The sequence below is a fragment of the Salminus brasiliensis genome, chromosome 11, assembly GCF_030463535.1.
Source record: "Salminus brasiliensis chromosome 11, fSalBra1.hap2, whole genome shotgun sequence".
In the NCBI taxonomy this organism is placed as follows: Eukaryota; Metazoa; Chordata; class Actinopteri; order Characiformes; family Bryconidae; genus Salminus; species Salminus brasiliensis.
Genome location: NC_132888.1, coordinates 3,997,776 through 4,015,207, shown reverse-complemented (window position 1 = coordinate 4,015,207; position 17,432 = coordinate 3,997,776). Strand labels below are relative to the sequence as shown.

The 17,432-nt window shown below is 41.8% G+C and overlaps 1 protein-coding gene across 1 annotated transcript; it reads left to right on the top strand.

Annotated features, from left to right (window-relative positions):
• The first annotated feature begins 971 nt into the window (after positions 1–971).
• Positions 972–15,940, top strand: LOC140565524 (NACHT, LRR and PYD domains-containing protein 3-like). The gene is made up of 16 exons (XM_072691463.1): positions 972–1,007; positions 1,411–1,547; positions 2,871–2,984; positions 3,092–3,205; positions 3,852–3,929; positions 4,064–4,177; positions 4,284–4,397; positions 4,507–4,587; positions 5,488–7,260; positions 8,644–8,805; positions 9,127–9,321; positions 10,963–11,136; positions 11,283–11,453; positions 12,951–13,124; positions 14,090–14,263; positions 14,715–15,940. Exons 2-16 carry the CDS (start codon positions 1,456–1,458, stop codon positions 14,857–14,859), a joined length of 3,675 nt encoding a protein of 1,224 aa, XP_072547564.1. The 5' UTR covers positions 972–1,007; positions 1,411–1,455; the 3' UTR covers positions 14,860–15,940.
• The last annotated feature ends 1,492 nt before the right edge of the window (positions 15,941–17,432 follow it).

Below are 17,432 nucleotides of genomic sequence, written 5' to 3'. Positions count from 1 at the left end.
TTTGTCACAGACACATAGATAAGGTAGAGAGGATATTTATAGGAGGTTAGGTTGGGAAGAGGGGCTTCAGAAATGTTCGTCCTTCCAAAATGTTGTTATTTTATAACACCACACTGTTGTTGTTTTTAATTTCCTGCTGTCTGAAGTCCCGTTTCTGCTGTCCATGGTACTCAGGTGCTACTCAGATGGGGGTTGTAGTGTTCTAATGGGATGAGTGGCATGTTGGCATGTTCAATGCCCTGCTTTCTCTCCTGGGCAGCCCCCAGAAATCTGTCAGGCTTGTTAATTTGACAGTGTAGGGGTTGGTAGACACGCTAGATACCCAAGTGTATGAGCACAGGCACTGAAAAGGGAGTTTTTCATAATTTGTCCTCATAATATATTTATATTTATTATTATTATTTTATCATATATTTTTTTTTATTAAATCAAAATTGTGTGGATTTGGGTCACTTTTTAGTGTAAAATCATTGAACATTATCCTCAGGCCAAAACTGATGTTCTCACACTGATCTCCAGTCAAAAGAAAATCCAAGAACTACAGATTGGTTGGGTACAAATGAACACTGTAGATCAGCCTAAGCCTAGTCTTGGACTACACTGCATTTTGAAAAGACAGTCTCCATTGCAACGAAAACATACTTTACTGTCCAGAATCGTTACATCCACCCAATTTCATTTAGGCATGCAAGTGCAAGCTTTCTGACTTATATATATATATATATATATTTAATTATTTATAAGATTGTGTCGGTCAATGGAGGAACTGCAAAGTAAGAATTTCAGTGTACAGTGCAACCACTTGTTTCTGCTGTTCACATGACAATAAATCTCGAATCCTGTAAAACCTGGACAGCATTCTTCCTCATAATAAGTTCATTGGAAAAATGATAACACGCCCCTTTTTGTTGCCAGCAGTCTGACCAGGAAGAAAAAAAGAAAAACAAAACAAAAGTCAAGTAGATTGACTCTGGTGTCGCTGGTGAGAGGACTGACCATCAAACCAGGTAAGTGTTCCAATGTGTTGAGAGGAATGTGTGTTGGACACTGGGCAGTATGGTCATTGGTGGGAGTTAATACTGGAGCAAGAAAGACTCTGAAGGCTGGAAATGTAGTGGAGATCAAATGTAGTGTAGAGCTGATTATTAAGATGCTTACTTTTTATAAGCTATGGTTTACCTAGACTGTGATTGTACGTACATCTATACATGTATTTGATAACAACAACTAAAAGTGATTGAAGTGCATTTATTGGACGTCGATGTCGTGTGCATATCATGTCAGGTTGAGGAAATCTTTGCCAGTGTTACATAAAAAGTAAACATGTAGAACCGGTTCTGCACATGGATTCGTTTTTCCCCTTAAGCATTTATGTACTTCCTCATTTTCTACTGTTGTTGTTTTTTTCAGGCTTTTGAAAGAACACTTCAGGTCACGCTTACTGTATTCGACTTTATGATTTCCCATGAGTTGAAAGAAATATATGTTGGTTCCACAATGAGTAAACAAGAGCTACAGATCCACGGCCCTGTCAATGGAGTCAATGGGTGAGAAACACTTGTTACATTTACATTTAAGGCATTTAGCAGACGGTCTTCTCCAGAGTGACTTACAGAAGTGCTTCACTGTTTACCCAAGAAAAACCTCAGCTAGTTTAAATAGACTAAAAATTCAAAGATCCTCTAATCTTAGACACTACTGAACACAAGTCAATATGGAGACCTCTCTCTATTCACCCAAGTCCTCTCAGAAGAGGAGGAGGGTCTTCAGTCTGGGTTTGAGGACAGCGAGCGTTGGACTCTGCTGTTCAGACACTCAGGGGAAGCTCGTCCCACCACTTTGGTGCAGGACAGTAAAAAGTCTGGATGCTCATCTTCCGTGGATCTTAAAGGATGGCGGGTCGAGCCGAGCCGTACTTGAAGCTGGAAGGGCTCTTGGTGCAGATCGGCTTCTGACCATTGCCATCAAGTACGGAGGAGCTGGCTGGTCCAGTCTTGGCTTTGTAGGCCAGAGTCAGGGTTTGAATCTGATGACCTGGGCAGCAGCTACAGGAAGCTACAGTGAAGAGAGAACGCAGCAGTGGAGAGACATGGCTGAATGTAGGACCGTTGAAGACGACCCGACCTGTGCCGCTGCATTCTGGATAAGCTGCAGGGGTCTGATGGTGCGCAGAGGGAGACCAGCCAGAAGAGAGCTGCAGTAGTCAAGTCTTGAAGTGACGAGAGACTGAACATCTGAGCACCTGGGCGACTCTCTAGAGAGGAAGGGTCAAACTTGTCTACCTTTTGTTTATCTTGTACAGCTTGCATTACAGACATGTGATCTGCTACTGGACGATAGACTCAGTCAGCGAACTGAACGTATGGGCAGTAGGTTTGTTCGGCTGCAGTCTGTACTGTATTCTGTATTCCTTTCAGAATCTAAAAATTTAGTGCTGAGCTACAGTACAGAGCACAGTTTATGTCCATATGTCTGTGGACATCCCTTCAAATGAATGTATATGACTCCCTGATGCACTCACAGCTTGTTTAGTCCCTGTAGAGAAGTATTGCCAATAAAATAGGACTCTCTGGAGCAGATAAACACACCATGCCAAATGCTAGGTGTGGGCTACAGGGGTCCCTCTGACCTCCTGACCTTGCTAGTGGGGTATATATATAGAGCACATAGATATAGAGGTGCATAAGGCAACTGCCTTTGTATTTATCTGGAAAATGGTCTTCAGTGTTTTGAAAAGTTTCTCAAATTTCAAGGGTGTGCATTTCAAGAGTGACAGGTCCACTGTGACAGCCTCTTATGTCAAAGCACTGTTTGTTTAAATTGTTATTAAACATTACAAGTAACTTATAGTAACCTAGATTTTGTAACAGTTTCCAGATAAACAGGTCCAATTCACCTGTTCCTAGTGGTGTGTCTCTGAAGAGTGATAAGTCCATGCAAATGCCAATCAGATTTAGTAAAAAACCTTCAGTACCAGAGAAAAGGTAAGATGTGCTGTTCCCTATTTTTCACTAGGATCTGGAATATTAAAAATTTGTTTTTAGCATCAGTTATTAAAGGTCATAATTTTGCAATCAACTGTTTTGATCAGTTTCCAGCGGAAGGATTCTAATTCATCTATATCCAGTGGTTTGTCACTAAAGAGTGAGAAATCCATGCAAATGCCAATTCAGTTTAAAGGAAGACCTGTGGAATCAGGAAAAAGGTAAGAGCTTGATTTTAGATCACTTAAACCTAATGGTGATATTTCATACTCTTATAGCCATTAGCCACACACAATTATAGTTACATGTACTGCAGTTCATTTAAAAATCAGTTATTAAATAAAAACAACAATAAAACACAGTGTATGTTTGTATGAGGTGATCTGTGTACTGTAGTACTCGTCATTTCCAAATTCAAACGTGTAGTGCTGAGCTACAGAACAGTACACAGTACATGTCCAAAGATTTGTGGCCACCTCTTTCAATGAATGCATTAGAGCATTTTTAATTTGCATCCATTGCTGACACAGATGAGGAAATGCACACCCACACACACAGAGCTTATCTAGTCCATGTGGAGAAGTACTGTCTATAGAATAGGACTCTCTGGAGTTCATAAAGCTGAACCTGAAGCTGGATGCTTGTCCACAAGCCCAGATGTAAGCGTTTCAGCCCTTAAACTAATCACCATCCATTACATTTTACCAGTTCGCTCTAATTTATGTTTGTGTGCAGTCAATTGTTCAAGAAAAGAATATGTTCTCTTATGGAGCCCCTTATGTCAAAGCATTGATTTTTTTTTCAATTATCAAACATTACAAATTAAATATAGTAACCTCGTAACAGTTCTAATTCATCTGTATCCAGTGTTTTGTCACTAAAGAGTGAGAAATCTATGCCAATGCCAATTCAGTTTAAAGGAAGACCTGTGGAATCAGGAAAAAGGTAAGAACCTTGATTTTAGATCACTTAAACCTAATGGTGATATTTTATATAGCCATTAGCCACTTATAATTACAGTTCATTTAAAATTCAGTTATTAAATAAAGACAACAATAAAACAGTGTATCTTTGAGCAGATTACATATGAAAAGATCAAGTTCACCTGCCCCCAGTGGTGTGTCTCTGAAGAGTGATAAGTCCATGCAGATGCCAATCCAATTTGAAGGAAAACCAGTGGTACCAGAAAAAAGGTAAGAAATAAAGGTCTCTAAATTCACAAACCTTAAAGATTTATTTTCAGCTTCAGTTATCTGATGTAATACTTTTAATACTTTTGCAATAAACTGCTTGTATCAGTTTTCAGCTAAAAAGATTGAATTCATCCTTGCCAAGTCTTATGTCTCTGAAGAGTGATAAGTCCATGCAGATGCCAATCCAATTTGAAGGAAAACCAGTGGTACCAGTAAAAAGGTTAGAACAGCCTTCAGTCTAAGTTTACTGGTAGATTTAACATCACTAGAATAATTTTTAGCTTCAGTTGCTAAAATGAATGTTTTTTTATTACAATTTCTTAACACAGTTTTCAGCTAAAAAGATCTTATTCATGTGTCCCGAGTGTTCTGTCTCTGAAGAGTGTAGAACTTTTGCCACCAGGAGAAAGGTAAGATCTTTTAAACTGGTATAGTTCTGTTCACCATATCATTTCTCCATTCAATGAACAGTTATTTCACTAAACTTATGTTTGTGGGGACGAATTTCAAATTGACCTGTTTTCAGTGGTTTATCAATTTTCTTCAATCTTTTTCTTTACAATCTTCCAAAAACTCTCAATCTACCAATTTGCTTAAATATTACTGAATTTGATTTCGGATTTTCTTACTGAATAGAAGAAGCAGCACTGCAAAAACAATAAACACCTGCTAAATATGCATGTCTCTACAACCAGCTCCTTCCAAAGACGCTCAATAAGATTTAGGTCAGAGCTCATAGAAGGCCACTTCAGAATAGTTCAATGTTCCTCTTAGCCATTCTTGGGTGTTTTTTTGCTGTGTGTTTTGGGTCATTATCCTGTTGCGACTGAGACCAGGCCTTCTGACACTGGGCAGCACATTTCTCTCTAGAATCCCTTGATAGTCTTGAGATTTCATTGTACCCTGCACAGATTTAAGACACCCTGTGCCAGATGCAGCAAAGCAGCCCCAGAACATAACAGAGCCTCCTCCATGTTTCACAGCAGGGACAGTGTTCTTTTCTTGATATGCTTCATTTTTCATCTGTGAACATAGAGCTGATGTGCCTGGGCAAAAAGTTCCATTTTTGTCTCATCTCTCCATATGATATTCTCCCAGAAGACTTTGGGGCTTGTCAACATGTAGTTTGGCAAATTCCAGTCTGGCCTTTTTTTTATGATTTGTTTTCAACAATGGTGTCCACCTTGGTCGTCTCCTATGAAGTCCACTTTGGCTCAAATAACGACGGATGGTGTGAACACCTGCTATATATGCATGTCTCTACAACCAGAGATCAGATTTTTACAATTCTTTTATTTTTAATTTTACAGACATGACTCGGACACCCTTGAGTTCTCCAGTGAAAAACTGAAAAAACTTCTTACAGAGAGGTGTCAGTGTTTATTTGAGGGAACAGCAGAGCAAGGAAACCCAGTACTTCTCAATGAGATTTTCACAGAACTGTACATAACAGAGGGCATGAATGAAAATCTCAACGTGCATCATGAAGTGAGCCAAATTGAGGCAACACTGAAAATGGGAACAATGGACAAGCTTATCAAATGCAGCGCTATTTTTAAACCTTTACCAGGACAAGACCAAGCCATCAAAACTGTGCTAACAAAGGGAGTGGCTGGCATTGGGAAAACTGTCTCAGTGCAGAAGTTCATTCTGGACTGGGCTGAAGGCAAGGCAAACCAGGACGTCCACTTTATATTCCCTCTTCCTTTCAGGGAGATAAATTTAATGAGGGACCAAAAATACAGTCTAAATGACCTTCTGCAGCATTTTATCATGAAAGGAATTGATGCAAGTTCATCCCGAATTACAAACCATTCTCTTGTTTTCATTTTGGATGGTCTGGACGAGTGTCGGCTTCCTTTAGATTTCCCGAACAATGAGAGTTTATGGGATCCCACAAAAGAAACCTCAGTGGATATCCTTCTAACAAACCTCATCAAGGGCAATCTGCTTCCTTCTGCAAAGATCTGGATAACATCTCGACCAGCAGCTGCTGGCCTGATCCCTTCCGACTGTGTTGATCGAATCACGGAGGTACGAGGATTTGATGAACCACAGAAGGAAGAGTACTTCAAGAAGAGAATCAGTGACCAAAGTCTGGCCAGCAGAATCATTACCCACCTGAAGTCGCTGAGGAGCCTCTACATCATGTGCCACATACCAGTCTTCTGTTGGATCGCAGCCACTGTTCTAGAGAGAATGGTGGAGGACTGCGGGTGGGATAAGATCCCGAGGAGTTTAACTCAGATGTACACGTACTTCCTGATCACACAGATCCACACAAAAAGAGAGAAGTACTCTGAAAGCAAAGTCACCGATAAAGAAATGATCGCCAAACTTGGGAAGCTGGCATTTGAGCAACTCGAAAAAGGCAACCTGATCTTTTATGAGGAAGACCTCAGAGAGTGTGGCATCGATGTGAGAGAGGCATCGGTGTACTCTGGAGTGTTCACACAGATCTTCAGGGAGGAGTTTGGACTTTTCCAGAAGAAAGTATTCAGCTTTGTGCATCTGAGCATTCAGGAACATCTTGCAGCTCTGTATGTGTTCCTGTCCTTCCAGAACTGCGGCCAAAACGTGCTCGATCCTCAACAGGACAGTGGACGGAAAGAGCCTGCGACGATGTTCAGCTTGCTCCAGACTGCAGTCGATAAAGCGTCCGAGAGTGACAGCGGTCATCTGGACCTCTTCCTCCGTTTTCTCATGGGCTTCTCTCTGGAGTCCAATCAGATCCTCATACAGGACTTACTGGTGCAAAGACAAACTAGCACTATGGACATAAAAGAGATTGTCATGTATCTGAAAAAGACAATCAGAGAAAGCTTCTGTGCTCATACTTCAGTCAAATTCTTTCACTGTCTGAATGAGCTTAATGACTCATCTCTTGTGGATGAAATCCAGAAATTCTTAAGGAACAAAACACGAAATGAGGATGATCTCTCTCCTGAACTTTGGTCAGCGTTAGTATTCATATTACTCACATCTGATGAGAAGTTGGATGTGTTCGAACTTCATCATTATGGAATGTCAGATAAGGCTCTTGCCTGCTTACTTCCAGTACTGATGTTGTCCAGGAAAGCCAGGTAATGTAAATATAGTCTTGTTTAATAAGAATTTTCTTCAGTATGGTTTCTAAAAAACATCCTGATCTGACATTTCTATTTTATAAGTGATACACTTTAAGTGCGTTAGCACTTACATAGGTAAGAGATGAGCTGGCGGTGTGTGTTAAGTTGTTCAGGAGAGAGAGGAGGATTCTTGGGGTCTAAAAAATATAGAAGGTGAGGTTAAGGGCACGGCCCAAAGTAAACACCTGCAAATAGCATTTGGCCGCATGGTATTTGTATCAGTATTTCAGTATTTCCTATTTAGTTGCATATAATTTAAACCAGAATTAAAACACCTGGTTTGTTATCCATGTAATGAGGATCGTCATTTTATCATGTTATTTCTTATCCCTGCTGTTTTGCACATATTTCGGGGTCCCAAAAAGATTCTATAAAACCAAATGTTGGCTAATCTTTCCTTTATGCTTTGCGTGTGCTATGACCACAAAGTGTGATGCATTTGTACTACAGCTAGTTAAATCTGCATGTAAAAGAAAGCTGGCTAGCAAAAACAAATCAGCAAAAGAGATGCCTTGATGAGGATATCTGTCATGGCGTGTTAGGCCAGACCAAGATGGATGAACACTGGCAGAGATGAAATCAAAGCAAGCAGATTTATTGACAAAACCAGGTTAACAAAAAGGGGCAAGTGAGCTGGGAGCTGAAATGGTAAACACAACAAACCTGGGACTGGGAGGAGTTGGGAGCAGAGCAGGAGTGAAGGGGAGACTAACGGGGGGAAAACCAAAAGGGAACTAGAACTAAATCCTGCAGCGTTTAACCAAATGAGGGGAGCTGGGGAACCAGCCACTAGACCAAACGGCAAGGCCGACCAAACCAAACCGAGCTTGGGTCGCCTTGCTTGGGCGTGGGTAACCTGAGAATCTGGACAGGAAGCGAGTAGCAGGGAGACCTACTCCTGAACGTGGGTAAAGCACCAGAGCTGACCTGAACACACCGGAAACCTACGAGGAACCTCAGGGTGTCCTAGAGGCTTCAGACGGTTCAATTCTCAGCAGAGAACTATGGTATTGTGGCTCTTTAAGTACCCCCAGTCCCAGGTGTAACACTTGAACCATGAATCAACACATAAGAATGTGAACCGAACACACATGAACAGAAATTAACATGACTCGACTCAAATGAACCGAACCAAACACACATGAACATAAACATAAAGTCTTTATTTGGGCCTGTGGGCGGCGTCTCGGAATCGCCCCGTGGGAGGGCGCGATACTAAGTGCCTGACAATATCATGGACAAGTAAATGTAGTTGTAAATTCCCCCTTTCAGCATATTATGAGAGTGTGTGTTTCTAAATAATATATGTAAACTAATGTAATGTATCTATTCTGCCAGGTTAAATAAATGTAAGATCACAGTGAAGGGTTGTGCAGTACTTGCTATCATTCTCACCATGACAGCCATAGAAGAGCTGGATCTTAGTCACAACAATGTCCAAGATGCTGGAGTGAAGATGCTCTGTACTGGAATCCAAGCTGAGATTCTGAAAAAAATGAAGTATGTTTTTTACAATTTTGTCCAATTCCTTAAATTAACATTAACAGATTTAGATGAAATGTGTGTCATTATTACTATTATGCCTAATAATGGTGGACATGAACTGAAATACGACTTAACCCCTTAATGCAGAAAGGCGTATTACAAACTAAGGTGAATTACTCAGTAACTACAGGGACTTCTGTACAAACTGGTGGGGCTATTCTCTGCTATTAGAAGTTTACAGTAACACTTTCAGCTGGCAGGCAGGTCAGAGGCAGCTTAAGGGGTTAATTTGTTCTAATCTGAATCTGATCTGTAGTTTTTTTCATCTCTCCACAGGAAGAATTGGTCATGTGCAGAAGAGAGACAATTTGTGACTTCAGTTCTGTGTTTAAACCGATCAAATAACAGAGATGAGACTCTGGAGTGGGACCATACATTAGAAACGTTCAATTATTTTATGAAGATATTTCCTGAGAAATATGCTTTAAAGGAGTTCCCAGGACTGCAGGGCACAAAGATCAAGATCCTAAGGTGAACATTTTGGCTTGGTATAATGAATGTGTTCAAATCTGCAATTTTATAAATACCCCTACCAACAGAACATGTGAAATTTAGTGCCAGTATGTTGTTATTTACTAATTTGTCACTCCAAATAATACTGTCCTTTTCACCTGAATACCTAGAATACCCAAAATATGTTACCACCTGCAATTTCATGAATACCCCTACCAACAGCTAATATTTATGGTTGTTAGAGAATGTAAAATCCCTCTAAAAATGAACATGCATTTTATATCTGGATAGTACCTGGATCTACTTTGATCGGACCTTTCCATGGGAAAAGTACATCAACAGATTTCCATTGTACTTCCTGTAACTGAAGGTTTCTCATAGAGATGGTTTGAATTGAATTTTTATTTGATTAATTGTATTTAATTTATTTTACATTTCTAGCATTTATCAGACAATCTTCTCCAGAGAAACTTAAAAAAGTGCTTTGCTATTTATCCAAGAAAAACCTCAGCTAGTTTGAATAGACTAATAATTCAAGTCAGTAAGGCAACCGCTCTACTATTCGCCCAACTAATGTTCCGACAATCAAAAAAAGATAACAATCCCTACCCAATCAGTTCATTTGGACCGAATGTGATCCGTGTATATGTGAATAAGTGTTGTTTCATGGCATTTATCTTCTTCTTTGAGCAATGCCATAGATGCCATTTCTGGCTCCATAAACAATCATTTTTTTAAAAGAGACTAGTTGGAAGAACCTTTAACTTAGTAAAAAGAACCTTTACTGCCACTTTGTTAAGGTTTAAAAGGTTCAAAAACTTTTTTTATATATACAACCATGGCATCACTGAACTAAACTTTTAAAAGGTAATGGTGCAAGTATTTGTCCCTGTACTATGTACAGCAAAATGTGTCCTCCACAGAAGATAGGGTTAAGGGTCCTTGCTCAAGGTTACTCATATTACAGAGGTGGGCCAATGTAGTGTTAGTGTTAGGTGTAGTGGAGCATAGTCACCCAGACCGGGAATCAAACCCCAGTCTCCCTGCACCAGGGAGCTACCAGGGAACCAATGGTCCACATGGTCCAACCCACTGGAGATCAGTTGCGGTGTGGTAGCTCCCTGGTGCTGGTCTGTTGCACCACATCAACCACTCTCAACCATCACAACCATCACACATCAACCACTCAACTTCAATTCCATTAAATTTTGATTGTGAATGGTTAGGAGGAACAGTGAAGGTTCCAACAGGTGCTTCGGCAAATGTGAATGACCTCTTTAACCCTAAGTGAGCTGTTGTGTATTAGTGCCAGATGTGGTAGATCATCTACATACCCACATACAGACACACACAGGGTGAAAGACAGCAGGAGGTGATAGAGAGAAATCGGGAAATCAATATTTAGAACAGTAATAATTCTTTGAGTATTTTTCTACATGAGGTGAGATCTGTCGCTAATCACCTCGCCTAAAGTAACCCAATAACAATACAACAACAATCCTGGGCGAGGTTACATCTACCTTTTCATGTAGACCAGTGAAATCTGAGCGATCTGATCACCAGAAATGCAGGTTAATGCGAGGAGTAAACAGCCTTGAGAGTTTCTACAAACCTTGAACATGAGCTAAAAAATTCTACACATGCTTTCGGACTCTGCAGGCTGAATAACTCTGGTGTGACGAGCGTGGGCTGTGGATTTCTTGCTGTGGTCCTGAATTCCGACTCCTCAAACCTACGAGAACTCGAGCTCAGCCAGAACAGCATAGGAGACTCAGGAGTGAAAGTGCTTTCTGATGCTTTAAAGAAAGCTTCATGTAAACTGGAAACACTGCAGTGAGTTCTAATAAATACATACAATACATGTATACACCCTACAGTGTCCTAATTAGGATTCAATAGAGTGCATTTAGAAATAGCTGTGTATGTGCATAGTCATTTTTTGCTGTATATAAAGACCAGTTTACCTTACCTTACCTCAGGTTGGATGACTGTAACGTCACAGAGCTTGGCTGTGCAGCACTGGCCTCAGCTCTGCAGGTAAATTCAGCCGTGAAAACCGTCTCCCTGTGTAACAACGAGTTACAAGACTCGGGAGTGAAGCTGCTTTCTGCTGGATTGCAGAATCCTTGCTGTAATCTTGAGACGCTGAGGTGAGCATTCTCAGAATTCAGATTCAGAAGCTTAGAAGTCACAATTTAGTGCCAATATGTTGTGTTTTACTGTTTTGTTACTCCAAATAATTTTCCAGATATGTTTAATGTCCTTTTCACCTCAATACCTAGAATACCTGGAACCGGTTTTGAGGCATTTAAGGCATTTAGCAGCTGCTCTTATCCAGTGCTTCACTGTTCACTCAAGAAAAACCTCAGCTAGTTTAAATAGACTAAAAATTCAAAGATCCTCTACGTCTTAGATCTTAGACTCTACTAAACACAAGTCAATATGGAGACCATAATACTCTTCTCTTCACCTGAGTACTCTCAGAAGAGGAGGAGGGTCTTCAGTCTGGGTTTGAAGACAGTGAGCGTTGGACTCTGCTGTTCGGACACCCAGGGGAAGCTCGTTCCACCACTTCGGTGCAGGACAGAAAAAAGTCTGGACGCTCGTCTTCCGTGGATCTTAAAGGATGGCGGGTCGAGTCGAGCCGTACTTGAAGCTGGAAGGGCTCTTGGTGCAGTTCGGCTTTTGACCATCGCCATCAAGTACGGAGAGGCTGGCTGGTCCAGTCTTGGTTTTGTAGACCAGAGTCAGGGGTTTGAATCTGATGACCTGGGGAGCAGCTACAGAAAGCCAGTAAAGAGAACACAGCAGCAGAAGAGCTGAACATGGTGCGTAAAGGGAGACCAGCCAGAAGAGAGCTGCAGTAGTCAAGTCTTGAACTGACAAGAGACTGAACATCTGAGCACCTGGGTGGCTTCTCCGGATAATGCGTATTCTCTATCCGGATGGTATCTGGATCTACTTAAACTTTTCAGTAAAGTGCATCACAAGTGTGACCAGATGAGATCCAGTTTTACCTTTCCATGTAAAAAGTACATCAACCTCACACATCATTTCCATTTTGCTTCCTGTATCTAAAGGATTCTTATCAAGATGGTCTGGCTCTGGGAGATGGTTTGGAGATGGTTTACCATAATGTTACCCAACAAATGTTACCCTAATGAGCAAAGAAAAAAAATGACAAAGCATTTCTGTCCACAGAGTGCTTTATTTAATATACAGAAGAAGTGACCCACACTGCGGACAGAATTCTTCAGGGTGCCAAATTAGTTTGGAATTAATAGCTAGAACTTACGGTACTGTAAAACATAGTATTATCATTTTGTTCGGGATTAACTGTAACCGTAACCATAACCCTCCTGGTGATGGCTAAGTGGTCAGAGCTCCGGGCTATTGATGACAGGGTTGTGGGTTAGCAAGCTGCCTCTGTTGTGCCCTTGAGCAAGGCCCTTCACCCTCCCTGCTCCCTGGGCGCCCCAGCAATGGATGCCCACCACTCCGGGCATGTGTGCTAACTGTCCACTGTGTGTATTTCACTGGTGTGTGTGTGTTTAAGGCAGAAGTCAAATTCCATCTATGTCACAAATGGAGAATGTGGTTGTCTAGTCCTCTGTTGATCTATTAAAATAATATGTCTATTTTTATAGGCTTTCAAACTGTAGCCTCAAATTTGAAGGTTTTGCATCTCTAGCATTAGCTATGAGATCAAATCCCACTCACCTGAGAGTTCTAGACCTGAGCAGAAACAGACCCAGAGACCTGGGAGTTAATCTGCTCTTTGCTTCTCTGGAGGACACACACTGTAAACTCGAGACATTAAAGTAAGTGCTGTTATTGTGAACTTTAATATTTGTATATGTCGGCCCCTCAGTATCGCGTCCTCCCCCACAGGCTCACATGAGGACTTTTGTTGTGTTTCCGTTCATGTTTGATTCAGTGATTCATGTTTATGTGTTCGATTCCGGTTCATCACGTCTTGTTGAGTTAATGTGTTTCACCTGAGATGGGGGGTACTTAAGGAGCTCGGCCACAGAGCGCCTCGTCGATAATTGGATGTAGGTTCTGAGCCTCGAGGTAGCCCAAGACTCAGATCACGATTTGTTTAGGCCAGTTTGGTTCACAGTTCAGGTCCACTAGCGGACCTTGTGGGGCACCTTTGCTCGCTCCCTGGACACATCCGCTACTCTCGCTTCAGCCATTTATGGTTCAGTGGCTGGTTCCCCAGCTCTCTCCCCCCAGTTTGGTTAATGTGGTTAATGATCTGCGTGGTTCACGCTTGGCCTGGTTGGTTGTTATGTGTTTGCTCCCAGTTCTCCCTCACCAGCTCACCCAGCTCAGCTCCCAGAGCCCCCCGGTCTCAGGTGTGCTTTTGTGTTCACCCATTTCAGTGTTCGCCCTTACGTTGTTTCGCGTTTATGCCCTTTAGCTACTGCCTTTTTGCTTAACTTGCCCCATTGTGTTTTCCTGAGTTCTGTCAATAAATTACTTGCATTGGACCCATCTCTGCAAGTGTGCATCCCTCTGTGTCTAGCCTAACCTGCCATGATAGTACACTGTATATTTTTTACAAGTGTGTGACTACTTAGAAGGCAGTGCAATGTGTAGTGCAGTTAACTAAAACAATACTAGTAAAAATATCTGCTCAGTGCGTTTTTATTGGAATAACAATCATTAAAACAATCATATGTGTATGAATATTACATACATTGCCATTAAAGATGCTTCCACTTGCTAGTATATAGTTTGGCACTGTAGAAATTTTATAACATATTTTTGTGTTATTTAGTCTACAGGAATGTGGCATCACAAAGAAGAGCTGTTCCTCTCTGGCCTCGGCTCTCAGCTCAGAGTCTTTAGATCTGAGAGAGCTGGACCTGAGTGCTAATGACTTGAGGAATTCAGGAGCGAAGTTGCTTTCTGTTGCACTGGGGAATCAACACTGCAAACTTCAAAAACTTGTGTAAGTCCATGTTGGTGGTCTCCAACCTTGCCCCTGGAGAGCTAACGTCTCGCAGACTTTGGACTGAACCCGAATCCACTGCACATGAACCAGATAATAACTGCGTTCTGAAGTCCTTGATTGGATGAATGGGGGTGTTTTTGGATTTGGGTTGGGGTTGAAACCTGCAGGAAGTAGCTCTACAGAGGGAAGGTTGGAGGAAACCACAGCTGTAAGTGGATAGTATGTCTATTGCCAGGTCTACTAGAATATTTGGACAAATACTAGAGGACAAAATGTCAAGATCTTGCTTTCCTATGTCTTGTGAGTCGACATCAAGATGATGTCTCTCTCCAGACTTCCCAAAACACTCTGTTACAAACAATTACTGCTAAATATAATCACTTTTAAATACTAATACTCCTAATTAGTTCAAAATGAATGGAAATTAAAACACATTACCTATCCGCAGGCTCTGCAACTGCCAGGTTCAAGAAGAAGGTCATGCTGCCCTGGCTGAAGCCCTGCACTCCAATCCCAGGCTTCAGAAGGAGTGCAGTCTAATCGTTGATGAACCTGAAGACTCTAGATTGCAGCTTTTGTCTGATATGGGATAGTTCACAGATCAGACTGAAGAAGCGAAGCAAAGTGCAAAACTCCAGATAGACCCCAGCTCTTTGCATTAGACCAAGGAGGACAGCTGCCAGTGTTGGAGTGATTTTCTAGACCTGACTGTGACACATGATGCTAGCTCTAAAGTTAGCATAGATGAGGTTCCTCCATGGTTGTAAATTGAAGCACCTCCATGCGTTCCTCAAGGATCATATACCTTTAACAGTGTACAATGTTTAATGTTTGCATATGTTTAAAATGTTGGAATCTTAATCAGCAACCTGATTTGATCTGAAGTATCTGACTTCTGCTGTAATTGTTGTTTATGATCATCCAGATGCAAGAGTTTTATCACTGAAAGACATGTAAATTGACTGACGTTTTTAATAAAAGAAATAGAAAGATTGTTGGACCTGGACAGGTCATGATCGATTACACCATCTGGGGATTCTGCTAGGTGTCAGGCCCTCATTATTGCACCCTCCCCTGGGGCGACCCCGAGCCGCCGCCGCCACAGGCTCATATAAGGAGTTCCGGTTCATTTGTGTTCTATTGAGTTGATTCATGTTTGTTTGGGTTGGTTCAGTCCTCGTTCACTGTTCATGTGTTTCACCTGGGACTGGGAGTATTTAAGGAGCATTACCCCCTTTGTTCACGGCTGTGAATTGACTCCGTTGGGATCTCTGAGACGCTCTGAGATTCCTCACGCATTACCGGCGTGTTCAGGTCGGCTAAAGATTGTGGTCCACGTTCGGGAGAAAATCTCCAGCCTACTCTGGGTGGAGGCAAGCGAGGTGCATTCGCTTCATGCTCAGGTTCCAAGGTGACCCACGTTCAAGGCAGTACACTGCAAAGTCAGGTTAGGTCGGCCTTGCCTTTTGGTCTAGCGGCTGGTTCCCTAGCCTCCTCTTTTTTGTACACAGAGCATGGCTCTGTCCTTGGTTTGGCATCTCCCCTTCAGTTCTCCCCCTAGTTTTACTCTAATTCAGCTCCCTGCTCCTCCCAGTCCCAGGTTTGTTGTGTTCGCCATTTTGGGTTGTCACGTTTTGGTTCTTTTCATGGTTTTGCCCACATTGCTGCACTTTCTTATCCCTTTGTTTTGTGTTTGGTTTCGTTAATAAACCATTTTGCTTTGATTTCCATCACTGCGAGTGTTAATCTACTGTGTCTGGCCGTACATGCCATGACACTAGGTCATTACACTGATGTGTTATTGTTAAAGCTGGAATGGGGGATTTTGTAGAAACCAGTCTAAGCTAATATATATTTTTAAGTCTCTACTTTCAGCTCTTTATACAAAAAATCCCCAAATCCCCCAAACACATAAACAAATAAACAAATAAGCCAGCCAGTCACATCGCCTCATTTGTAGAACCAATATACACTAAACTCTAAAACTCAAAGGTTAGAGCTCTGGGCTGTTGATGACAGAGTTGTAGGTTTGATACCAAGGCTCGGCAAGCTGCCGCTGTTGAGCCCTTGAGCAAGGCCCTTAACCCTATCTTCTCCCTGGGCACTGGAGTTGGCTGCTCACCTCTCTGGGGGTGTGTGTGCTCAGAAAAGTTTTTAAACCTTTTAATACTTAACAAAGTGTCTTTAAAGGTTCTTTTTTCTAAGTTAAAGGTTCTTCTAATTCGTCTCTTTTATTAAAATGATTGTTTATGGAGCCAGAAATGGCATCTATGGCATCGCTCAAAGGACCTGTTGTAGCACCTTCATTTTAAAGTGTGTAACAGAAGATAAATGCCATGAAACAACACTTATTCACATATACACAGATCACATCCGGTCCAAATGAACTGACTGGGTAGGGATTTAACTGATTGGGATAGGAAAAGTGGTGGAACGAGCTTCCCCTGGGTGTCCGAATGGCAGAATCGCTCGCTGTCGCTGTAAACTCCAGACTGAAGACCCACCTCCTCCGAGAGTACTTGGGCGAATAGTGAATAGCAGTTTTAGCCTTTTCAAACTAGCTGAGGTTTTTCTTGGGTAAATTGCAAAGCACTTTTGTAAGTCGCTCTGGATAAGAGCCTCTGCTAAATGCCTTAAATGTAAATTAGATTTATTAATAGTAAAGAGTATTTCAAAAATTATAGCAGAATAAGTCACATATTCTAGCTTTACCTCTCCTAACAGCACATTCAGTTACACACCCTCCATTATTTAGCAGACGCTCTTATCCAGACTTACCAAAGTGCTTTGCTATTTACCCAAGAAAAACCTCAGCTAGTTTAAATAGACTAATAGTTCAAAGATCCTCTAATCTTTAGACATTACTAAGCACAAGTCAATAAGGTGACCATAGTACTCTGCAATTCGTCCAAGTCCTCTCAGAAGAGGAGGAGGGTCTTCAGTCTGGGTTTGAAGACAGCGAACGTAGGAATCTGCGGTTCGGACACCCAGGGGAAGCTCGTTCCACCACTTTGGTGCAGGACAGAAAAAAGGCCTGGACGCTTGTCTTCCGTGGATCTTAAAGGATGGTGGGTCGAGCCGAGCCGTACTTGAAGCTGGAAGGGCTCTTGGTGCAGATCGGCTTTTGACCACTGCCATCAAGTACGGAGGGGCTGGCTGGTCCAGT